Genomic DNA, 25,064 nt, shown 5'->3' on the forward strand with positions numbered 1-25,064 from the left:
GAATACATCAAAAAATCGAAAAAGCAGTAGTGCCTTCAGAGAGATCGGATGTAGAGAGAGAAAGTAAGAAAGAGAGAGAGAGTTAGAACGGAGGTCATTCAACGCCAAAATTACAAAAATGCCCTTAATGAGTCGGGTGAAACTTCACTCGTTAGATCTAACGCTATTAACGGCTAAGATTAGTTCGCGCTTCTTATTATTCAAGGTAGTTCGCACGAGATCTCATTTCTATATATATATATATATATATATATATATATATATATATATATATATATATATATATATAAACCTAAGTATAATTTATTTATATTGAGGTAACTTTTTATTTTTGTATGAAAACTAACTTTACCATTTATATACTTCCTCCGTTTCTATTTAATTGACACGTTCAATTTAGGCACACATTAAGGAGAGGAGAGTGAATGATAAAGCAAGCGGGGAACACTAAAAATGCAAGGTATAAAACTTACCCAAAAAGGAAACGTGTCAACTAAAAATAAATTTCCTAAAAAAGATTACGTGTCAACTAAAAAAAACGGAGGTAAGTATAATATTTATTATATATTCAATTTATTTTAAATTTTGTATATTTTCTTTGTTTTTTTTTAAATTTATTTTTAAACTTGAAATTCATTAATGCTTGCTATTGCATTACTATTTGTATTAATATCTTAGATTTTGATATTTAAAACATAATTTTTTTGAATTAAAATTATAATTACTAGTTGAGACAAATTTAATAAGATTACATGAATGTATAAATACATATAAATACAAGCAACCTCGTTATTAAAAGTTTGGCTCTCTTACCATGGACCTATGTTTTCAAAAAAAAAAAAGTTTTATTTTGAAAAAATGGGTTTAATAGATATAATAAAAGGGATTTGGGAACTAGGGCAACCAATGCTAGTGACATAATTAGCCATATATGCGAGCTCTTTTGGTTTGTTCTCATGTCACAATTTTAGTTGTTGATAGCATTAATTAGGGAAACTATGTAAATATATATTTTTAGCATACAAATGTCAGTACACTATTCTTAAGAGCTCAAAAAATAGGCAATTATTATTCATAAGGACGAATAAGTAATAAACATTTTAAAGGTATAATTGTTTAAACCGTAGTCATAAAAATTGTCTCAAACTTAAAACAAAAATAAAAATAGCAATTTGACATTGGTGAGGTAGTATCACGTGGATGTGAACAAATTTAGTCTATTAATGTTTTTGGGTAACATATACCTAAGACTTGAGATCGAATCTCGTCATTAATTTTTGCACATAACACACTAGAGAATAGAACGGGGTTGCCCAAGTCGTGGCACCCAAATGAATAGAAACAATAGAAGACATAATACTAGTATTTTTTCTTAGTACTACAAAGTATGATTCTGCTAATAAAAGTTTTCTTGGAATCAACTTTTAGAATACAGGTAATATAATCAACGTGTATAATACAAAGAAAAAGTAGTATCTTAACAATAATCCTTGTACTCATTGATAAAGTCCTTGACAACCTAACGCACTGCACAATAAAGACACCCAAAAAGAAATCATATGCCTGTAAAATTCATATATAGTGCATAAATACCATATCATAATGATTTCCCATTAACCAAACCCTTATTCTTATTCCTCTTTTTCTTCAATCAACAACACTAAAGCACAGTTACCACCCTTCCAACCTTTTGTAGCACGCTTAATATACTACTACAACACTTTTTGGTGCAAAATACTTGCACAAAAAAAATGAAATTCTCTGCTTTATCTGTAGTTTCGATCTTCAAGATCGTCCTACTCCTTACATTAGGTTTGGTGGCCGCAAATAATGCAGGGGAGGCTCAGCTTCGTGGTGGTACAGGAGGTAAGGATCTAGTAAACAAAAGGAAATACTTCTGGCCATGGGATCAGAGAAGATACTGCATCTGGCCTTTATTTCGTTGCCGCCAACCTGATCAACCTCCTGCAGCAGCCACTTCACCACCACCATCTCTGCCAATACCACCTATACCTTTACTCTCACCGCCGTCATCTCTGCCAATACCACCTATACCTTTACTCTCACCGCCATCATCTCTGCCTACAGAACCTATACCATTACTCCCGCCGCCATCATCTCTGCCTGCTCTTCCACCACTAACAAACATCCCAACTGGGCTGATTTTTGCAGACATCAGACTTGCAGTGGTTTATCCTATCATCCAAAACTTTAAAAACATTATTACTTCAGATCCTTTAGGGATCACGAAAACATGGGTAGGATCTGACATTTGTAGATACAAAGGTTTTTTCTGTGATACACCACCAAATAACGCGAGTGCTACAGCAGTCGCATCCATAGACTTCAATGGTTATGGCCTCAGTGCCCCATCATTAGATGGCTTCATAGACCAACTCCCTGATTTAGCCCTTTTCCATGCCAACTCAAACTCTTTTAGTGGCACCCTTTCATCAAAAATAGCCAATCTCCCTTATCTCTACGAACTAGACCTTAGCAACAACCAATTCACAGGTCCATTCCCTCTCGCTGTGGTGGGCATGGAGAGCTTGAGTTTCTTAGACATTCGATTCAACCAATTTTCAGGGTCAGTCCCTCCTGCAATTTTCACACAACATCTTAATGTTCTCTTCCTTAATGACAACAATTTTGTGTCAGCTTTGCCTTCATCTCTTGGAAATTCACATATATTGTATCTCACCTTAGCCAACAACAAGTTCACAGGTCCACTACCACGCGACATAGCCAAAGCATTGTCAGCGTTAACGGAAGTACTGTTAATGAACAACCAGCTAACTGGTTGTTTACCTTACGAGCTTGGCTTCCTTAACCAAGTGACTGCATTCGATATCAGCCACAATAAGCTCACTGGTCCCCTGCCGTTTTCACTAGTTTGTATGGAGAGGGCGTCACTGCTTGATTTCTCAGAGAATTTGCTCTATGGCATGGTGCCAGACATGATTTGTCAGTTACCAAATCTGGCTAAATTATCTCTGTCATATAATTATTTCAACCAAGTTGGTCCATTTTGTAGGAACTTGATTGATAGGGGAATTTTGGATGTGAAAAACAATTGCATCCCCGGTCTACCTTCCCAACGATCAGTGTTTGATTGTACCAATTTCTTCGCCATGCCTAGGATCTGCCCTTACTCGGGAACATATAAAATTATCCCTTGTAAACCTCACTTCATACATTAAGGATTCTCAGCCAAATCATTGTTGATGTAAATGTTTTATAATTTGATCATATATAGTTACTGTCTTTATTAATTAGTTTTATTTATTTCTTTTCATTTAGTCTGTCTTGGGACATTTTATCACTTCAGTTTCTGGTGACAAACCTCACTCCAACAGATTAAACTATGTTCCCAACTTTTTTTCTTTCCATTTTTTTTTTTTTTAAAATTATTCTAGGGCAAGAAATGGTGGAAGTCTGCTGTATGGAATAAAGGTCAGAGTATTAACTGAAGCTAGCATACATATGTACGGGTCATTCTATTGTCGACAGGAAACTAAGATGTTGAAGAGTACATAGTTCACTACCCAGCCAAGCTATAATTGTAACACACATCTTAAAAAAAGGACTTGCAAGAACATTTTTAATAATGGTCATTTAGTTAACATATATACATTCACAAGTTCTTCCTAAATCAAAGAGGGGAAAAATAAATTGCTAACCTAGTGCCTCCAAAATTAACTATTCCAATAATAATAGAATTCCGTGTTCAACCAAAGTATGGCATTTCAATGGAAACAAAGCATATTAGTGATGCATCCTACTTCTAACCAAATGACCACTTTATTTCGAATTGAGCTCCAGCAATTTGATTCGGGAATTAGCTTTCTACTTCCAACTTCCCACGCCATTACTTCCAAATTGTAAGGGTAAGGCTTAGGCTTAAAGACTTTTCTTTGTTTCAGCGAGTAGCTTTGCTGAAACCAAATGCTCAGAGGCTTAGAGCTATAGTTGTCCTGTCGCAGTCCATTTTGATGCCAATCCTAACGACACTTTTTGGTGTTACCCTCTATTTCACATTTTTGTCATCCAAAAATTGTGGAGAAACTATAAGTAGGAAAAAGGCTTCCATGATTTGAGTACTTGAAAGGAATACTATATGTAGATCAATATCAGTAGCCTAGGACATCTCTTCACCAGTGCTCAAGTCATCTTCTTCCATCAATGCGGCCTCTTTGATTTCTTGCAACATTTTCAAAACTTGCCACATGTTAGGCCTCTGCTCTGGGGAGGCAACACTACAAGCTATGGCCACCTCAAGAAGCATCACGAGCCTATTCTCATCACTACCGCCATCTGCAACATCTCTTGCAGATCTTACCCAGTGTACTATGTCATTTGGAGTAAGATATGGATGCTCAGATGGTGGTTTTCCAGTCAAGAGCTCAAGTAGCAACACTCCGAAAGCATATACATCTGATTTAGATGTTGCTTCAGAATCAGACTTGCGGAATTCTGGTGCTTTATACGCCCACAAGCTAGGATCATCCTCTGCTAATGATGACTCAGCTAACACACTCAAGCAATAGTCAGTGATACATGCCTCAAAGTCAGAACCAAGGAGGACATTAGAGGATTTAAGGTTGCCATGGACTAATCTCCAAGCTTGATGAATATACGAAAGTCCTTGTGCTATGTCCTCCGCTATTTTCAAGCATGAAGTCCAATGTAGAGGCTTTGCCCTTGCTGACTTGGAACCTGCAGGTTAGAATGAGAGAGCTATTCAACATCAATAATAGAAGACTTATCAGCTAAATGCAGACCTTTAAACTAATTAAAAAGAGCCAATTTATATCAGATACTTCATATATACCACTCGAGAAATTTAAAAAATAAAATAAAAAAATAAAATAAAAAAATAAAAAAATCAAATCTGCATACTGTGATACTGAGTATTTTATGCTTGCCCTACTGCAGTACCAAGATTATAACTAAATCAATATCATGTCACTAGAATGCAGTCATTACATTGTTACAATGCTTCAATAACATTCTTTGTGATAAGTTGTAATAAATTTAATGATCAAAGTAAGATACTCAGCAGAATGAATGTACTATGTATTATTATGTACTAACTTAACTATAAAGAGCTCCAGATAAAAATGAAGATAAAACAGTAAGTAAACAATTATATTGCTAACACTAAAAACAAGCGTATGTTTGGATGGTTGCAAACAAGCAACAGATAAACATTAGCCAAAAAACTATGCAATGGAACACAGTAAGACACTGCTGGTTGTAAAATTAGAATTTTACTGTCTCAAATCAATCCTATTAACACCAATCTTTTGCCAAAAAGTGAAAAGTTACCAAAACGATACTGCCCATTGCCCCATTGTTTCTCAATGATTTTCTCAAATTTGATTTCTTTTGTTTGAAAAGTGAGACAGAAACTGATTGCCAAGAGCAGTCAAAGAACGTACAGTTAAGATCGTCATTGCATATTGATTCACAAAACCACACCAATCTGGGAAAAATTAGAAAGAGCAGCCAATTTTCGCAATCCATCATCTCTTATGCACAGCTTCCTGTTGGTTCAATGTTATACCTATTTGCATCCTTAAACAATCAAACCAGAGCCATGATATATCTTTAATTAAGGTAAGCCTTTTGAATACGTTATATTTCCTAACTCCCAGCCCCACAACACATTAAGTAAGCACTAATATGGTACTGAGGCAAAGAATAAATAGCTTCTCTTCATATTTGTCATGTCAATAATGTGATAGGCTTACTAAACAATAGTAATATCTTTTTTATCAAGCCTAACACATAAAAGTGAAAATGTATTGTTTTTCTTTTGTGACAAATCCTTAAGATCAACAGGCACAATAGGTAATGAAATACTTTTGCATCTAAAATCTAGGTAATAAAATACTCCATATAACATAATCTGCAACACAATTTTAGGCTAATAGAAAAATTCTTCCTCATTAGTTTAATTATTCTAGTCAACGATCCACGGATCAACACGTGTCACTCCAATTACAAAGAGTTAATTCACAGTGCTTCTAGGCACGAATGTCCCGTGGCAAGAGGCTACTTAATAGTTCATGGGTTTTCTCATAGTAAGAAAAAAAAAATGTAGTTCATACCACAACAAGATGCTTGTAAATATATTCCCTATGCCTTGAATTCTCGTGACAAAATAGCACCAAAACTAATAATTTAAAATGTTATGTTGTACCATATATCTTACCGTTGGACAAGTGTGATTTCGTTGTCATATTAGCGAATATTCGGAATACTATTAGCACCAACATAATAAGATAAAGAATTTCTACTCGTACTAATTAAAGTTGAAATGCAAAACAATGATATGTTAATTCTTACTCCAGTCTTTGAAATTCTTGATTGTATCATACAAACAGTCGAAACATAATGAACTTTTAGAGACCGATGATCACTATAACAATGATATGACACAAAAAAATGAAAGTGAGAGAAAACTAACCATGTATGAGAGAAAACAAGCTTCCATTAGGTTGATAATCATACACTAAAAGCCTCTCTTCCTTTGCCTCAAAATAACACCTTAAGGGCACCAAATTAGGGTGTCTAAGCGCGCCAACTGATTCCATGTGTTGCTGGAACACCTCTTTACCTGCACCCCCAATTCTACTCGAATCCAATCTCTTAACACAAACAATCAAACGATTATCAAGTACTGCTTTATATGTAGTACCAATAGTCCCTCTTCCTAACAATTCAGCCGATCCTCTCATCAATTGTTCCAAAGAATATAACTCAGTTTCACCTGCACAAAACACCAAACTCCCACTCTTCCCTACTGTCGCCGCTGCCGCTGCTACCTTGATCATGCCTTCTTGTTGCGCGCTCTTCACTTTCTCCTCCATCTCCTCCTCTGTCCTCATCACTGCGGCTGCGTCCGCGTTTGCCGAATAGTCTGATGCCATAGTTGTTCTTTCAATATGACGGTCTCTCCTCTGCTTCCTTACTGCTAGAGCAAAGCATGTGACTGACCCTATTAGTACTGTTACTCCTACAATGAACCCCCATATTAGAGCCTTACTAGTATGACTATTTCGACTCGGTTTGGATAAGCCCACCCCGCGTAGTTGCGAGCTCTGCTGCCCGATTCCTCCCACCGCCTCCATTGGCGCCGCGGATGATGCAGGGTCAGCCGCGGCGGGGCCGAAAAAATGTATTTTACTGCATTGCTTGTGCAGAATCTTCCCGCACAATCCCGGGTTATGATTATAACTAGACGGACTGAATTTAGATAACACAAGTGTCACCGGAATCGGTCCCTTGAGATTGTTGCTTGAAACATTGAAAACCGACAATGTAGACTGATTTAGTGCCGGAATCGGTCCCAAGAACTGGTTAAACTCGAGGCGGAGGTAGTACAATCGGTCTAACCGAGCCAACCAAGTGGGTAACTCGGCGGTGAGATTGTTATACGACAAATCAAGGGTTCTAATTCGATGGAGCGTTACAATAGACGGCGGAAAAGACCCAGAAAAACGATTGTGGTGAAGAAATAAGGCCTTAAGATTAGTGAGACTAGAAAGATTTGGAATTAGTCCAACAAGCGAGTTGTTCTGTAGACTGAGAACTCGGAGTTGATCTAGTCGAGTTAGTGAGTCAGATGAAAATATGCCGCCAAGATTATACCCTTCAATCACGAGTCGAACAACTCTATGTTTATAACATTGAACACCTTGCCATTTGCAATGCGAAAAAGTGGTGTTAAAATCGAGCTTATTATTCAAATCAGCTTTTCTTTTGAAGTCTAAGAGTGCTTGAGCATCTGCTGGAAGATGCGAGCAATTAACGTAAGATAGGAGAAGATTTAATGAAAAACTAGAGAAGAAAACTAAGGAGAATGATTTGGACAACATTATTGTGTACAAGTTCAGAGAGGTAAAAGCATTGTAAAATGGAAATGAAATGACAAAAGGGATGAAAAGAGAGTGAATGAATGGTGAAAGGAGGAAGGAGAGTAATGGTAGGGTGGTACTGGCAGTGTGACAGAGTATCACGTGCAAGAGGTGGAAAAGCGAGCTATAGGACTGGACTGACATACTTGCTTGGTTCAACTTTTCTATGAAACTCATTCAGATTTTTGAGAATAATTCATCACTAGCGTTAAAAAAATTTTTGGATTACATTGTTTGTTGTTGTAATTTCGCTAAATGGGTTTACCGTTTGGTTAATTAGGATATATTATAATGTTAGAGACGGAGAAAGAGAGGAATTATATGAGTTAACAACATCCAAGGTACTTAATGGCTTGTTTGATAACCAGACTTTTAATTTTGGATTTGGTCCAATTAATTTATTTGGACATGCTTAGAATTTGGGAAAAGAAATTGGCCCAAATCCAAAATTATGAAACATGAGTATATTTTGATATATTGAAGTTTCAATCCTAAACATGTCACTTCAAATTCTATTATTTATTAAAAAAAGTCCAACTCTCTCTCTCTCTTTCTCTATCTCCTATGTCGTCAATGTCGATTACTTCTCTCTCCTAGGGCTTGGTTCTCGATTTTTTCCCTCCTCCATTGTAGCAGATTCCTCAATTGAAACAGATTAGTGAGCTCTCTCCTCCATTGATGTAAATTAGTGAGCTATCTCCTCCATTTAAGCTCTATCTCCTCCGTCGAAGTGCAGCAACGACGCAGCTTTTTCTCCTCATTGAATCGGCTTGTGAGCTTTCTCTCCTCCATGGAAGAAGCTTTTAAGCTTTCTCCTCCATTGAATCAGCTTTTGAGGTAGAACTTTCTTAAATAATTGAATATCAATTTCATAATCTAGGGTTTATCGATAATTACTGCTGATTTTTTTTTCGCCCTTTTTGGTTCATTTTTAATATAGATTAAGTTGATTTATGTGGTAAAACGCTAGTATTTAAGCGCACACTAGATGTTCGATGAAATGCTAAAGTGAGAAATTGTTTACAAACCAATATCTTTGCCCTCTATTCTGCATGTAAATAACTTATACTGTAACCCTATATTGTTCACCTTTCATGCTTAATGTACTTATATTGCTGTATGTTGCAAGCATGTTTCTGGGAATGGTTATGCTTCTTCCGAGGTAGGGTGTTGTATCTTGTATTTTTTCTACAGGAATGTTTAAGAGTTTGTGATGTTATTAATTTTAACTTTACTAAATTGGTCATGGATATTTGCTGAGAATAAAAAACAATATGTATATATCCTAGTTATTAATCACAAAACTAAAGTGGGTATGATAATAGTTGAACATTGTTTTTAATTTGGACTTAAGTTTAGAGGTGAAATTGACCAGATTGGTAGCTCTCTGTCAAGTAATCAAGTGGCAACTCTAATAAGTAGCCATCTAATGCAAGAAAATAGAGTAGTCAACTTGATTTGAACAATCCTACAAATGAAAAGGAGCTTTTTTAATTAACTTGCAACACTCATCTGCTCGAAATACCATTGAAAGGGCATTTGGGTTGTTAAAGAAGCGTTGGAGCATTTTAAGAGATTCTAGCTTTTTTCCAAAAAAAAATCCAAGTAAGAATTATCAATGCTTGCTTTAATTTTCTAAGGGAAGAAAAAATGGAGGAAACGAGCCGTATGCAAGAGGTGGATCATGACTTGCTAAACATGGAAGCTGAAGATGAAGAAGAAGACTACATTTTAGCCGCTTGAGCAACAAATGAGTGGAACAATTTTAGAGATGACCTTGCTAAGAAGATGTTTCAAGAATATGTGGTATGAAGGGGTTAAGCTACCTAGGTTTTAGTTGTAATGAGACATTTGTGTACTATGTATGGTTTGTCATAAACTATTTATTATGTAATGAGACATTTGTATACTATATATGGTTTGTCATAAATCTAGTGATGAGTGTCATTATAGCACTCATATGGTAGCATTTTAGGACTTTCTTCCTCTCTTTTATAGCTTTTCTCTTTAAATAATGCTTTAGTTTCGTTCATTTGCGTTTTAGTTTCTTCGTTCTCTTATTTTATGATTTCTCGTGAATTGAGGGTATTTTCGTCTTTTCTACTCTACTCGCTTTACTTTCTTTTATTGTAGGTCTTGTTTGGGGGTCGAGGTTTATTTTAGAAGATTCTCCAAGTCTTTTGGATGCTCGGGACAAGATCTCATATTATTCGGATGCTAAGGATCAAGTTAAGAAGCAAACAACTACTCAAGGCCTTGCGCTCTCGTCTACGCTCTCATCACATCACGCAAAATTTAAGGTTTGAAGGCTTCCCCCTCGAGAGCATCATGTGAGAGCGTCAGTGAGGAGCATGCATGTGAGCTCAAAGACCAAAGCAAGGCCGAGGGTGTAAGGTGCTGCTGCTGCTATGATGCGAGGAGTGGGTGCAAGGTGCTGCTATGAGGGCCACACACCCTGTGGTGCGCACGCGCACACCCCCTAGTACGTGTGCACCACAGGCCAAGCCCGAGCACTCCCCTTACTTACTATATAAGGCCTTGTTCTTTCTATTTTTGGGGCATGACATATTTTCTAGTACATTTTTTACATTTTCTAATTTAGATAGAGAAAGTAGAGAGAGAAACACTTAGATACTTGTTTTGTACTTTAATTTACTCTAAGCTTGGATTTCCCTTAATCAATCAATATTAGTGAGAATTCTTTCCTTTAATTCATCTCCTTTTGGTTTAATTTTAGCTTTGATCTTGGATAATTGTTTGAATTGGTTTAATTTCTTGATTAGTTGTTTAATCATTTGATTTTGTCTTTGATTAGTTGAATATGATGATGATTATGATTAGCTTTGTTTTGTTTCTTCAATTCATAATGATTAGTGAGTATTAGCTAGGGTGATGGGGAAGCATGTATGATTGATAGATTGTTGCTAATTTTGGGAATTGGTCGATAGATTGTTGTGATTAAATTGATTGATGGATTTGTGCATGTTTTTAGTTTGATAGAATTGATCAACATAGATTGCTAAAATTGATTGCATTGTTAATCTTGATGACATGACCACTTGATTTTCGATTTTCAATTATCAATTTGTTTGAATTGTGATTCTTCTAGCTTGTCATACATAGTGGAAACCTAACTTGACAATTAGTCTAGATAACCTTTTGAACTCTTTGATTGCAAATACCATTAGTCCTTGCAACACCCTATGCTTCGATTCACCCCCCAAATTGGTGCTTCTATCGTGAATAAATGTGGAACCTAATCCCTAGCATCTTTGAATTTTAATCTTTCTCGATTTCTAGCTTATTTGATTAGTTTAGTTCACACTACACTCCCTATCATTGCTTCGAAGTAGCTTGACACAAAACTATAGTAACCTTCCACCCATTCTCCAAGGATTAACTTGGACTTACCCTATACTAGGTGTAGGTTCGATCATAAATTTAGTTGACATAGTTAAGCTAGTTAACGACCTAGTTTCAACCCTTGCCAAATGGCGCCGTTGTCAGGGAGTGGCGTAGTTTGTTTGCTTTAGTTTGTTGAGTCTACTTCACTCTATTTGAAAATATAAAAAGATTTTTCTCTTTAGGCTACACTTGTAGCCGTGTTACTAATCTTTTCATTGAGTTTTGCATGCATAGTACTCGTTCTCGTTCACTTGTTCCTCTCGATCCGTAAATTGAAAGAATAATCTCTAGAAGACGAGTTGCTTTAAGATAATCCACCAAGACAAGAGGTACAACAAGAATTTGAACAAGCAAACATGGGAGATGTTTCAGGGTTTTCTGATGTCCTGCGGGAGAGTTACAATTCCAAGACTAGAACTGTGTGCCTGTACCTGCAAAACAACGGAGACTCCGGGTGGTAGGAGCTCCGCCTCCGACGATCAAGTTAGTACTTGCTTTTAGGAGTAATAAATGCGGAAAAAAGGTAATGTATTTCTCTAGGTGAGAGTAATTAATTGGCTTCCTTCCCCTTAATGAGGATTAATGATGGTATTTATATGTCTTGGGATGCATGCCAGTCCTAGGTTTAGGTCAACCTAGGGCTGATTGGGCTTCCACAAGTCTTTGGGCCTAGGTGGCCGGTTCTCCCATTTGGCATGGAGGAGGACATGTGTCGTAACACAACTAGTCTGTGGTGGACCGATCAACACCTGACACGTGGCAGACTCCTATTGGACCACGTGGCAGACACATGGCATAACCTGATAGGTCCACTTGTCAGACGGTGATTGGTAGGGAAAAATCCCCTAATCATTTTCCCCTCACAGGTGGCACGTGACTGTTCACATGTCACCCGTGATAGGTGTCGACCTGCTACAGGTGTCGCCCTGTGACGGGCCGAGCATTTTTCCTGCTCATTTTTTGAATTTGGAGGCGACTCTTCGCATTCTCTTTTGCCCTATATAAAGGCATGTTGACCAAGTCTTTTGTTCACATTTGCGAACTTTTTCAAGAGAACTCTTGGACCCCTAAACTTGAGCTCTGACACTTTGCAACTTCTGACCTACCAAGACGACTGTTTTACTAGGCGCCTACTTGACCATGATCTTCAGAACTTAAGTTTCAGGTAACCGTCTGTTCCTTTATTCTTTTTGCTTTTGCACTTTTTCTTTCTTTTTGACAATGAGACCTCAAAAGCATTCGACACGGCCTAGGTTAGCAATCAGCCGGTCACCGGGGACGGCTGAGTCTAGGACTAGGGGTGCCGACTGCCCTGCGGTACTTCAAACTTTGCGCAAGTCCCGGAATCCAACTGTCTTTGTATCTATGTAGGACAGTATGGCAAGAACAAAAAAGACTAAGAGAATAGAAAACTCTGATGGCTCCTCTTTCCGGGTTCCGATTAGTGAAACATCGGACCAGGCGCCTGATACGGCAGGGACCCAAGGTGACCCTTTAGCCAAGAGCTCTGAGGAGGGTGCTAAGGTAGCTCCTTCTCACTTTACTGTTGACCTAGCTAGTCAGCAGACGGCCCCCGAAGAAGAAGAGGGGTCGGCCCCCTCAGGGAGTGGGTAGGAGTCGGACTCTTCTAATAGCGAGTCTGACTCTAGCTCGTCAAGCCGCCTATCCATAAGCTTAGAGGAGAGGCATGCTCGCTTGCATGAGGCAAGAGCTTCTCATGCGGCTGAACACTCCTTATTATTGTCACGTACCCAAGGGCCGGATCAAGGCCATGAAAGAGCGAATAGACACCTTTCTTTCGGACCATACAATGGGTCAGGATTATCAAGTATTTGTGCCGGATGGCGAGGACACAGTCGTTTGGCCCAAGGGATCTAGCTATGGGGATGCCTGTTTTGGCTGTTATGAGGCGGCCATCAAAGCTGGATTACGATTTCTCTTGCATTCGGGCATTCAGCAAATCCTTAATGGATATGAGGTGGGGCTTTGGCAATTAGCCCCGAACTTTTGGTTCAACATTCTTAGCTATGTAGCCGGATGTGAAATGCATGGGGCAGAGCCGAATTTCGAGGCGTTCGCCCATATGAACTACCTCATCCGGACCCCCAAGGCAAGTGGTACCGGCTGGTACCAAATAACGAGTCATAAGGGCTACCTCATGACCAAGGGCAAAGAAAATAAATGGAAGGATTGGAGAAACACCTTCCTCATCATTTCCAACCCAGACCACCTGCTGAACAAACGCTACAATAGGTGGAACAGGGATCCGCCTCTTCTAGCAGGCGGTCGCAACATGCCGCTTGTTCCCCTCAAGGCCAGGGAAGAGATCCTGGACCGAGGTCTGTTTAAAGTAGAGATTAGGGCAAACTGTACTACTGGGGTGCGAGAGCAGGTGCCCCTAAACTGCGTCCCAGAGTTTCAATGGCTCTATGACGAGTTTTTCCTGGCCTCTTGCGGCCTTAGCAGTCGGTCCTCCAGAGGTAGCCGGCCACTTGAATATATGTACCCTTCATATTGATTTGTTTGAAAATTTTTCTAACTCTTGTGGTTCTTATTTGTAGCTGAAGCTATGGACCAAATCTCTGCTTCCAAGAAGGCGGCTGCTATGCTGCGAGCCTCCATTATGCAACAGAAGCGGGCCACTTCTGATTCTCCTGCCAAGGAGACGCCCACAGTGAGTTTCGATCCTTAGAACTTGCCTTTGAAAATCTGCTTAATAATTATTGACCACTCGTCTTTTTCGCAGACGGGCACTTCCAAACGCTCATCCTCACCAACCGGACTCGAAGGTTCGGAAGACGACTGGTGGGAGTATGCCTGGATCTGCCAGGAAACAGTCGGCTGACAAGCAGCCGGTCACCCCACAAAGTGTGGGGAACCCATCACTTGTTCTCAGTCGGCCGCCTAGAAGTATAGCCTGCTTTGCTAGACTTAGCTTGCTTCTTCATCATTCCCTTCATTTTCTGATGTTTTTCTTTGTTTTTAATGCAGGCGGCCTTTCAAAACCGGACTTGGTCTAAATGGCCAAGTCCATGATTAAGGCCGTCCCTCAAGAGGAGAGGGATGCGGTCAAGGGAGTCAGCACCCTTGACCTAGACGGCATCATGGGTCTCCTTTCTGAGGTAGACCTAGAATATTTTTAAAGTGCTGACTTTTCGTGCCGCCTGTTATTCTTAAATCTGATGCCTGTTTTTCCTTTTTCCAGACCATGATGCGAGTACACGGCCTCCGGAGGCCGATCAATGCCTAGAACAAAGAGGTAAAGGCTGCTAAAGCTATGGCCGCCTCTGACGTTGATAAGGCAATGTTTCAAATTGCCCAAAATGAAATTTTGACAACTGATATTCTTTATTATCAGGCGCAGGCCACTTCCACCATCCAGACTAAGTTGGAGGCGGCCAAAAAGAAGAATAATGAGCTGGAGGCGAAGGTCAAGAGCCTCAACGATGAGCTGCGGCCCCTTAAAAACATTGCCTACAAGGTTGAAGATCTGCAGAGATCTCTTGATACACTCAAGGAGCGCTTGGAGAAGCAAGAGGCGGCCATCTCAAAAGATCTTAATGCGAAGGCCGAGGCTGAAAAGATGGCTTTAGCTCAAGCCATGATGGAGGAATCAGCCCAAATTATGAGGATGACTTGGACAACCCTCTTCCCAAAAGCTCACTATGCCGCCTGGGAGAAAAAAATTCAACGCTTATACTGAAAAGTACAACCAACAGATCATGAGGCAGGCGGCTGAGGAGGATGAGGCGGCCGAGTTCAGTTCAGAAGAGGAAGTGGAGGAGGTGGCCTTGCAGCCGATTGTGGCAGATGCATCTAAGGAAGTTGTCCCTGATGCCGAGACAAGTAAGAAGGATGACTCCCAGAACCAGGCGTCCCTTACTGACCAGGCGGCAGTCAATACTGAAACCCTGCCTCAATCTTGAAGCTTCTATGTCTTTAACTTTTCTTCGGCCTGCGTGTCGTTTATTTTTTGTATCACTTTACCCGGCCAAGGGACCGGGGTATTTGAATATTTTGCCGGTCTTTATGGCCGGCTGTTTATATGAATTTGGCGACCATCTTTTGGTCTTCTTTGCTTATTGAATTTGCTTCGTACTTTATTTTGAATATTTTGCTAAGTGTCGAGGATCCTTGATATCCGCTTGCATGTTATGCCGACTGTTTTGTAAGCCAAAAAGTTGCGAACAGGTACAAAGTAGTGGCCGCCTATGCCCTGGACGACTGGTAGTCTTGGTTCCAAGTTAGGCGATCAGTCGACCATTTATCCAGTTGGTTCCCAACATTTTTTAGGCAATACGTTATATTTTTTTTTTAACTTTTTCAAGTTAGGAAGGAACAGGCCGCTTATAGCTGGCCCGCCTGTTTGTTAAAATAGAAATAGTTCTTGAGTCCTTGCTTGCCAAAAAGCAGTCGACCTACGAACCAGATTTTTAAACATGTTTAGTTTGAAAAGAAATCATCTCAGCAAGGTTGGGGTACGAGAGCTCTGGTTTGCCTTTAGGCAGGCGGACTCGTCATACCTTTTGAATCCTGGCTAAGTATGAGAGAGTGACTTATGGGTAATCTTTGAGGTTACTCACTCGTCATTTTTATGCTTTAGTAGTAGAGGTACCAGGCGGCGGAGGCCGGCTGGTCCCCTTAATTCGCCAATGCTTGTTGGCTTTTAACTCAAGAGGTACCGGCTGTACTTATCCCAAGTAATACAGTAGGTTAACCAACGCGGATGTTAACTGCCAACATTCGTTGGATCAGTGATAGAGTTATCCTTGTCTCTAAAACGGCTACGTGGTTGTCTTTGTGGACAGTCGTATAGGTGCCGTGTAATTCGTTTATAGAACAATGTTCCACCCAAAAGGGAGCTGCTCTCTGCGACGAATTTCATCCGAATGGATGCCGCCGGACGCCTGCTATGATGTTGGGACAAGTTGGATTAGTTTTTAAGTTGGATCAGTTAGCTGGGCGCCTGATCTGATCATTTCGGCCATAGGCCTTAGGTAGTTCATGGTGAACTAAGTATGGGAGAGTAGCCGACTGTATAGGTACAGGCGGTGTGCCCCTCTTAATTAAATGCATATTTGAAAAGTATGGAGAGTAGCCGACTGTTTTACCAGCTGGCATGCCCCTCTTAGTACAACATAGATGAAGTGAAATAGCAAACTTTTATTAGTAACTCTTGGCTATTTACATCATTCAAAAATAATACTTTTTGAGATTATCTACATTCCAGGTTCGAGGCAAGGGTTGGCCGTCTGGTGTTTCCAGGCGGTAGGTACCGTCCCGAACCTCTTCATAAATTCGGTAGGGTCCTTCCTAGTTGGGAGTTAACTTGCCTGACTCATTAGCCCTACCGACTGCTTCCATTTTTCTTAGTACAAGGTCACCCACTTTGAGTGTACGCTTATGCACTCTTTTATTATATGACCTTGTCATTCTCAGGCGGTAGATTTCATGGCGCAGAGCTGCATTGCCCCTTCGTTTTGGAAGTGAGTCCAATGCCAGGCGCATGGACTCCTAGTTTGCCTCTTCGTCATACAACATTACTCGAAGAGTCGGCTCATAGTGTTCAATTAGAAGAACAGCTTTTGCGCCATAAGTTAGGAGGAAAGGAGTTTCTCCAGTCGACCCTTTTTCAGTCGTCCTAATGGCCCAGAGAACATGTGGTAGTTCGTCTGCCCATAGGCCGCCTTCTCGTTCAATCTTCTTCTTAAGTCCATCTGAGATGATCTTATTGAAAGCTTCTACTTGGCCGTTTGCTTAAGGACGGCCGACTGATGCAAAACAATGTGAGATGCCTTGGTCTCCCAACCAACTTTTGAGAACAGGCATCTCAAATTGGGGACCATTATCAAAAACCATAGACATGGGCACCCCAAACCGAGTGATGACATTTTTCCAGATGAATGAAATCACATCCTTCGTCTTGATTCCCTTAACAGCCTCTGCCTCTACCCATTTGGTGAAGTAGTCGACTGCAACAAATATGTACTTCCTGCCGCCTGTAGCAGGCGTATAGGGACCAAGGATATCCATGCCCCACTTAGCAAACGGTAGTGGGCTATGGATGGCAGTGAGATCAGTAGCTGGACGGTGAATTAATTTGCCAAACCTTTGACACTTGTCACATTTTTTCACCATCTCCATTGCGTCTGCTTTTAAGGTAGGCCAGAAATAACCCTGTCGCCTTGCTCGTTGAGCAAGCGACCTGCCGCCTACATGAGAGGCGCATTATTCAGAGTGCAGATCTTCTAAGACCTCTCGCCCTTTTTCTGGGGTAACACATTTCAAGAAAGGTTGAAGGTACCCTCTCTTGTGGAGTTCCCCTTTTATCATCTCAATACTGGACGCTCGCTTTTTCAGTGAGGCCACCTGGTGATGATCATCCGGCAAGGTGCCATTTGTTAAGTATGCCCTGATTGGGTCCATCCAGGTGGAACTTCGATCCAGAACCCCAATAGGATCTTCTTCAATACTTCTCTTCTCTATAACCTCCTAGAAGACGGTTCTTGGAGTATCACAGAAGGCCGAAGATGCTAGCTTTGAAAGAGCATCCGCCTGATTATTTTCACATCTGGGCACCTGAGTCAGATGAAACTCTTCAAGGGATCCGGCTGCCTGTCGTACCGCCTGCAAATATTTGATCATGGCCGGATGAGTTGCTTTGTATTTGCCATTATACTGACTCACTATCAATTGTGAATCAGAGTAGGCGTCTATTCTTCTTGCTCTAGCCGCCTTGCACATGCGGATTCCAGCCAGTAGAGCTTCATATTCTGACTCATTGTTCAAGGCTTGGAAGTTGAAATGTAAAGCATACTCATACCTGTCGCCTTCTGGCGACTGACATATGACGCCTGCTCCACAACCATTTGAGGTGGAGCTCCCGTCCACATAGACCTTCCAGACTTGGCCTGGAATTTGAGAATCAGAGGGCCGAGTCATCTCTACAATAAAATCAACAAAGGCTTTCCCCTTTACTGCTTTCCTAGGCTCAAATGTGATTTCAAGGCTCTGAATCTCTATCGCCCATTTGATCATCCGACCTGACGACTCTATGGTTGTTAGTGGCCGCTTGATTGGCTGGTCTGTGTATATGACGACTAAATGTACCAAGAAGTAAGGCTTCAACTTTCTAACGGCCATGAAAAGAGCAAGACCGAATTTTTCCACTAAGGGGTACCTCAACTCGGCATTCTTCAACACATGGCTGACAAAGTAGACCGGGAGCTGGCAGCCGTCTCTTTCAGCAAGGAGGACGGCACTTAGAGCATGGTCAGATACTGCCAGATACATGTAAAGCACTTCTTTAGGCAGGGGACTGACCAGCCTTGGCAAGGAATGCAAGTGAACTTTCAGTTTTTGGAAGGCCGCCTCAGCATCCGGCCCCCATTCAAACCTTGCTTTCTTCTTTATTACCTGAAAAAATTAAAGGCACTTATCGCCTGACCAGCTGAGAAGTCTTCCCAAGGCCGCCAGACAACCTGTTAACTTCTGAACCTCTCGGACGGTGCGGGGCGACTGTATGTCAATGACCGCCTGCACTTTCTCAGGGTTCGCCTCTATACCTCTCTGATTGATGAGGAATCCGAGAAACTTCCAAGACTCAACCCCAAAAACACACTTCTTAGGATTAAGCATGACATGGTGCCGCCTTAGTGTGGTGAATGTTTCTCGGAGGTCCGCCAAATGGTCCGTCTGAAGCTTAAACTTTACAATCATATCATCTATGTATGCCTCGACATTCCTTCCAATTTGGTCAAAGAAGACCGTATTTATCATCCTTTGGAAGGTGTCCGGGGCGTTCTTCAAACTAAACGACATGACCGTATAACAATATAGCCCTTGATCAGTGACAAAGGTCGTCTTCTCCTGATATTTCTTCCACAAAGGAATCTGATGGAAGCCAGAGTAGGCGTCCATGAAACTCATTAAAGCATGGCCGGCTGTTGAGTCGACCAGGCTGTCAATTTTGGGCAAAGGATAGCTATCTTTGGGGCACGCCTTGTTCAAATCAGTGTAGTCCACACACATTCGCCAGGTACCATCCGGCTTCTTTACTAGTACCACATTTGCAACCCAGTCAGGGAAGTAACATTGCCGAATGATCCCTACATCAAGTAGCATTTTAACCTCGGCGGCTGCCGCTTGACTTCTTTCTTTACCATGGTTCCGCTTCTTTTGCCTGACCGGCTTCTTTTCTCTTTTTCTCATCTTTATTCGCCGACTGCTTTGGTCGGCTTTCTTTTTTGTCAGACCTCCTTCCGTCCGACTGCTTTCCAGTATTACAGAGATCAGTCGCCTGTATATAGGCTTCAGCTTCAATCCAAGCTTCTTGGAGACTCGTAACTCGTTTTCGGACCAGGTCAAACTTGAAGGTCGACCCATCCTTAAGACCTTTGAAAAAATTAGTGTAGGCTACCTCATCCGGCATCCCTTTAATTTGAATCCTCATCAGGTTGAACAGCCTGATGTATGAACGGAGTCCCTCCTTTTCACCCTGCTGAATGGTCCCTAAATCAAGGGTCGTCTTCTTTGCAGGAATGTTCATAGCAAAATTGGAGGTGAGCAAGTAGGCAAGTGTCCTGAAATTATTCACACAACCAGTCGGCAGGTTGCCGAACCATTGTTGTGCGATTCCCTTGAGAGTTGCTGGGAAACACTTACACCAAGTGGGATCATCCAACCCTTGAAGGTACATTAGGTGGTGAACGCGATTAAGTGATCTTCAGGGTTAGTAGTGCCATCATAGGCGCCTACTAGCACATTCTTAACTTTGGCCAGCTGAGCGACCTCTGTAATTTCCTTGGAGAAGGCGGACGGTTGTTCTCCAAGTCTTAGCAACCGTAGTTGCCAGTCCAAAGGTTGGACGTTTTTTGCCGCCTGTCCTCAAAACAAAGGAGGCTGCAAAAAGTATTGTTGTTGCGATACATATGGCATGTTTGGTACCGCCTGCTCTTTATGAAATCCAGACCGACGGGAGGTACCGCCTGTCTAACTCTCATAATTTGACTGAGTATACCTCATAGTGGTATTGTGCAGACTATCTTGGAAGTCTGAAGTGGAGGCCGACTCTGACAGTCGGTCATTCTTCTTCTGCTCTAGCAACAACCGAGCATCTGAGTATGTTTTCTTTGACCCATCCGCTTGTACATGACGAATGGGCTTTCTCTTCCCTGGTGGAGGAAAACGATACTTTGTTAAGTCGATCACAGACGGCTCCCACTTCCTAGAGTTAGGGTGGGGGGTCGCCTCTCGACCATGTACAGGCTTCCTTCTTCCTGACTGAGAAGGTTTCCTAGCCGACTGCTCCTTAGAGGGAGAAGGCGTATTCTTATTAATCAATTCTTGGATCTCTCCCTTGAACCCCCTCATGAAAGTCATGAGTTCATTTCTTGTAATAGGAGCAGATCCTTCAGCCGCCTGTTGCTGATCAGCCGGTGAACCGGCTGGATTGATGGGTCCAGCTTGGTAATCTTCTTGTTCTTTCCTTTCGGTGTGACGGGTGCGCCGGGCCCTTAGGGTCCCGTTTGAGGCCGTGTGTGCTTTAACCTCAACCTCATTCTCGGTATCTTGGTCTGAGTAGACTTGGGGGTCGTCCTCTGGATTCCTCTCTTCTGGATTCGGTACAGACTTAGATGCCATCTCGAAAGTACTCTCCCCACAGACGGCGCCAAAATGTTTTGGGGTTTTCTGATGTCCTGCGGGAGAGTTACAATTTCGAGACTGGAACCGTGCGCCTGTACCTGCAAAACAACGGAGACTCCGGGTGGTAGGAGCTCCGCCTCCGACGATCAAGTTAGTACTTGCTTTTAGGAGTAATAAATGCGGAAAAAAGGTAAAGTGTTTTCTCTAGGTGAGAGTAATTAATTGGCTTCCTTCCCCTTAATGAGGATTAATAATGGTATTTATATGTCTTGGGATGCGTGCCAGTCCTAGGTTTAGGTCAACCTAGGGCTGATTGGGCTTCCACAAGTCTTTGGGCCTAGGTGGCCGGTTCTCCCATTTGGCATGGAGGAGGACACGTGTCGTAACACAACTATTTCATGGTGGACCGATCAACACCTGACACGTGGCAGGCTCCTATTGGCCCACGTGGCGGACACATGGCAGAACCTGATAGGTCCACTTGTTAGACGGTGATTGGTAGGGAAAAATCCCCTAATCAGGAGACAATCCAAGGGTTGCTTTGAAAGAATTAGGGATTCTAGGTGCTTATAGGTTCGAGAGCGAAAATGCATCGCCTACAACAACCGCAAGTGATTTTGAAATTTGACCGACTATGATCACTTTGATAGAAAGGAGGCAATTTAGCAGACCTAAGCATGAGAGCCCCCTAAATCATCTCAAGGAATTTGAGAAATATTGCAACACAATAAAAATCAATGGTGTGAGCCAAGAGTTCATTCTCTTGAAGCTTTTTCCCTTTTCACTCATTAGAAGGGCCTTAGAGTGGTTGGATAAGGAAGTGAAGCCCAATTCATTGAGGACGTGGGACATGATCACCAAGGAGTTCTTATCTCGGTTCTATTTACAAAAGAAGAAGGCGGAAGCTAGAGCTCTTATCTAAAGCATCAAGAAAATACCTAATGAGAGCCTTTATGAGGCTTGGGAAAGGTATAAAGAGTACCAAAGAGAATGTCCTCATCATGAAATTCCAACCTATCAAATCATCCATATCTTCTATGGAGGTTTGAGTCCATAAGGCAAGTCATGTTTGGATGCGGGGGCCGGTGGCCCTATCATGAATCATAGAAAGAAGAGGTGGTGGACATAATTGAGGATGTGGTTAGGCATTACATGGATTGGCAAGATGGGGAGAGAGAATCTCCAAGCAACGGAAGTGCGGTGTATTCCATCGACCACCTTAATGCCATAAACAACCTCACCTCTCAAGTCTCAAATTTAGGGAAAGAGATGTCTTCTATTAAAGCCAAGTTAGAGAGTGCTTCTTCTCAAGCTCCAACTCTTCCCTCCCAATTTAAGGGGAAAGGTACATCTTCTAAACCTACTCCCCCTTCCTCTTCTAATAACATGCCTAGTGGATTCTTGTTTTGTGATGTGTGTGGTTCATATGATCATGATGCATCTAATTGTCCTCACTCTTTTTCGGATGTATGCGATGACTTTAATGGTAATGAGAATGAGCATGTGAACTATGTGTCTAATAATAATGGATCACGATTTGATAATCAAAGAGGTCAAGTTAATAGGAATTACCACAACCATGGTAATTTTGACAACTATAACCAAGGTGGTGGTTATAGAAACCAAGGTTTCCGAGGTAACTATAAAAATTAAGGTTATAGTGGCTAAAATCAAAACCAAAGCTTTGGTAATCATAATTAATATTTCTTAAATCAAAATCAAGGTTATGGTAACCAAAACCAAGGGTACGGAAATCAAAACCAAGCTAAAGGTAATTGGAACAACCAAGGTAGGGGCAATTTTCAAAACAATTCACAAAGAGGCCCTCCTCCCGGTTTTGTTCCAAAGACCCAAGTTCAAAATGATAATTTCTATGTACCACCCTCTTCATATAGGTCTAATTTGGAAGAGATCATTGACAATCAAACCAAGTTGTTGAACACTTACATGGAGGTTAGTGATAAAAAGTTCAATGAGATGATGACCCACAACAAAATGCTTGAGAACCAAATCTCCTAACTAGCCAATGCTTGAATGACCATGCAAGCCCCTCTTCTTTACCCTCCCAAAGCCTAGACCTGTTAATGCTATTTTCACAAGAAGTGGTAAGTTTCTTGAGGATAGTTTGGCCTTGGAAGAGTAAGGCAAAGGAGGGCTCTAATAAGGTTTTGATTGAAGATGAGGGAGATGATGCACCCTTGAGTGAGATAGTGGTTGAGAAACCTTGTGAGAAGAAGGTAGAGAAAGAAGTTGTGAGACCTAAGCTTCCTTACCCTCAAAAGTTTTTAAGGCATAAATGGATGATCAATTCGGGAAGTTCATTGAGATGCTTAAGCAACTTCATCTTTCCCTACCCTTCACCAATGTTATTCACCAAATGCAAAACTATGTTAGGTTTCTCAAAGACATTTTGAGTGGGAAAAGGACTTGTGATGTGGTTGAAACGGTGAACTTTACCGAGAATTGTAGTGCAATCATCATGAAAAAATTCCACCTAAATTGAAAGATCTGAGCAACTTTTCTATCCCTTGCGCCATTTATAAGATGTTAATTGATAATGTCTTGTGTGACTTGGGAGCTAATGTTAGCCTTATTCCATATTCGGTTTATCAAAGACTTGAATTAGGGGAACTTTGGCCTACCAACATTACCTTGCAATTGGCCGATCGTTCGATTAAGTTTCCAAAGGTTAAGGTAGAGGATGTTCCTTTGAGGGTAGGAAAGTTTGTAATTCTTGTAGATTTCGTGATTCTTGAAATGGATGAAGATGCTAACATTCTTATAATACTTGGTAGACCTTTTCTTGCTACTTTGGGTGCTTTGGTTGATGTGAAGAGTGCTAAGATAACACTTAAAGTAGGAGATGAGGTCATTGAATTTGATTTGAATGAAAGCATGACATATCCATGTTCATCTTTGGAAAATTGCATGATGATTGATTCTCCAGATCAAGTTGTGACTTCTATGCATGAGCACTTGCTCACCTCTAACGATGCCCTTGAGAATGTCTTGTTGAATAAAGAAAAGATAGGTGTCCCAAGCAAGGAGATGGCATTGTATGAAGACATGCTTGATGGAAACATAGAGGAAGTCGATGAGAAAATTTGCATGGAAATCACAAGCCAAGATGCATTGCAAATGGCCACAATGAAGGAAGGTAAAGGTGTTTCAATGGTAGAGCTCAAACCTCTACCATCACACCTTAGCTATGAGTTCTTAGGCCCTAACTCGACTTTTCCCGTGATTGTGAGCTCCTCCTTGAGTGAGAGCAAAGCTCAAGAATTATGTGGCGTGTTGAGGAAACTCCAAGGCGCATTAGGCTATACCATTGATGACCTCAAGGGTATTAGTCCCGCCTTATGCATGCACCACATTACTCTTGAGGATGGTTCCTCACCGTGCATTGAAAGGCAACTAAAGTTTCGTCCTCAAATGGAGGTGGTGGTGAAGAAGGAAATCACCAAGCTCCTTGATGCGGGCATCATCTTCCCCTTTTCGAGCTCAAGGTGTCGGTGCACGTTGTGCCCAAGAAGGGAGGTATGACCGTCGTAGAAAATAATAGAGGTGAGCTCATTCCTACTAGAACGGTCACGGGATGGCGGATGTGCATAAACTATAGATGTCTAAGAACATCCACCAAGAAGGACCATTTTCCCCTTCCTTTTATAGACCAAATGTTTGAGCGACTAACTAGGCATAAATATTATTGCTTTCTTGACGGTTACTCCGGGTTCTTCTGACACCGTACTAGGTAGAGGTCGGATAGAATTAGCCAAATAAACCATGTCGGTTGACTACTCTGTCGATACAGCTCCACTTATTCCTATATACTGAAATACCACTAGGAACAATCGAGATAATCCTTGGATACAGAAACACCACCAAGGGGGTTAGGAGATTGAGCTCAACCTAAGAACACTCAACATGTTTAATTATATTTCATATGCAAAGCTTGAGTTTCACGGGTTACAACTATGTCTATTTATAGCCTTGATTTAGCTGTTGTTACAACTACTAGAATTCAATATAAGGTAGTTAATGGCAGAAGTTTTAATTGCAAGGTTGAAATTCTTCGTTGCCGACATGGGAGGG

The 25,064-nt window shown here is 41.2% G+C and overlaps 3 protein-coding genes and 1 long non-coding RNA gene across 4 annotated transcripts; 3 read left to right on the forward strand and 1 right to left on the reverse strand.

Moving 5' to 3' along the window:
- Positions 1-1,567: 1,567 nt before the first annotated feature.
- Positions 1,568-3,295, forward strand: LOC110724426 (uncharacterized protein At4g06744-like). The gene has a single exon (XM_021903841.1). The coding sequence runs from the start codon at positions 1,752-1,754 to the stop codon at positions 3,198-3,200; it is 1,449 nt and encodes a 482-aa protein (XP_021759533.1). The 5' UTR covers positions 1,568-1,751; the 3' UTR covers positions 3,201-3,295.
- Positions 3,296-3,598: 303 nt separating this feature from the next.
- Positions 3,599-8,224, reverse strand: LOC110724425 (probable inactive receptor kinase At5g67200). Its single transcript, XM_021903840.1, has 2 exons — positions 6,473-8,224; positions 3,599-4,716 (listed from the first exon to the last, which is right to left on the reverse strand). The coding sequence occupies exons 1-2, from the start codon at positions 8,097-8,099 to the stop codon at positions 4,139-4,141; spliced, it is 2,205 nt and encodes a 734-aa protein (XP_021759532.1). The 5' UTR covers positions 8,100-8,224; the 3' UTR covers positions 3,599-4,138.
- Positions 8,225-8,351: 127 nt separating this feature from the next.
- LOC110724365 lies at positions 8,352-9,896 on the forward strand. The gene is made up of 2 exons (XR_002511956.1): positions 8,352-8,759; positions 9,563-9,896. It is a non-coding gene; the product is annotated as an uncharacterized LOC110724365 (long non-coding RNA).
- Positions 9,897-22,124: 12,228 nt separating this feature from the next.
- LOC110724346 (GATA zinc finger domain-containing protein 14-like) lies at positions 22,125-22,991 on the forward strand. Its single transcript, XM_021903768.1, has 2 exons — positions 22,125-22,608; positions 22,696-22,991. Exons 1-2 carry the CDS (start codon positions 22,125-22,127, stop codon positions 22,989-22,991), a joined length of 780 nt encoding a protein of 259 aa, XP_021759460.1.
- The last annotated feature ends 2,073 nt before the right edge of the window (positions 22,992-25,064 follow it).

This window comes from Chenopodium quinoa, unplaced genomic scaffold (assembly GCF_001683475.1).
Source record: "Chenopodium quinoa cultivar QQ74 unplaced genomic scaffold, ASM168347v1, whole genome shotgun sequence".
Taxonomy (NCBI): Eukaryota; Viridiplantae; Streptophyta; class Magnoliopsida; order Caryophyllales; family Amaranthaceae; genus Chenopodium; species Chenopodium quinoa.

Bases quoted from the DNA above. Each gene is read 5' to 3' on its own strand.
- LOC110724426 (XM_021903841.1), top strand. From the start codon at position 1,752: ATGAAATTCTCTGCTTTATCTGTAGTTTCGATCTTCAAGATCGTCCTA.
- LOC110724425 (XM_021903840.1), bottom strand. From the start codon at position 8,099: ATGAGTTTCATAGAAAAGTTGAACCAAGCAAGTATGTCAGTCCAGTCC. The intron at 4,717-6,472 runs GTTAGTTTTCTC...TCTAACCTGCAG, and splicing joins CTTGTTTTCTCTCATACATG to GTTCCAAGTCAGCAAGGGCA.
- LOC110724346 (XM_021903768.1), top strand. From the start codon at position 22,125: ATGGATTGGCAAGATGGGGAGAGAGAATCTCCAAGCAACGGAAGTGCG. The intron at 22,609-22,695 runs GTAACTATAAAA...ATCAAAATCAAG, and splicing joins TAGAAACCAAGGTTTCCGAG to GTTATGGTAACCAAAACCAA.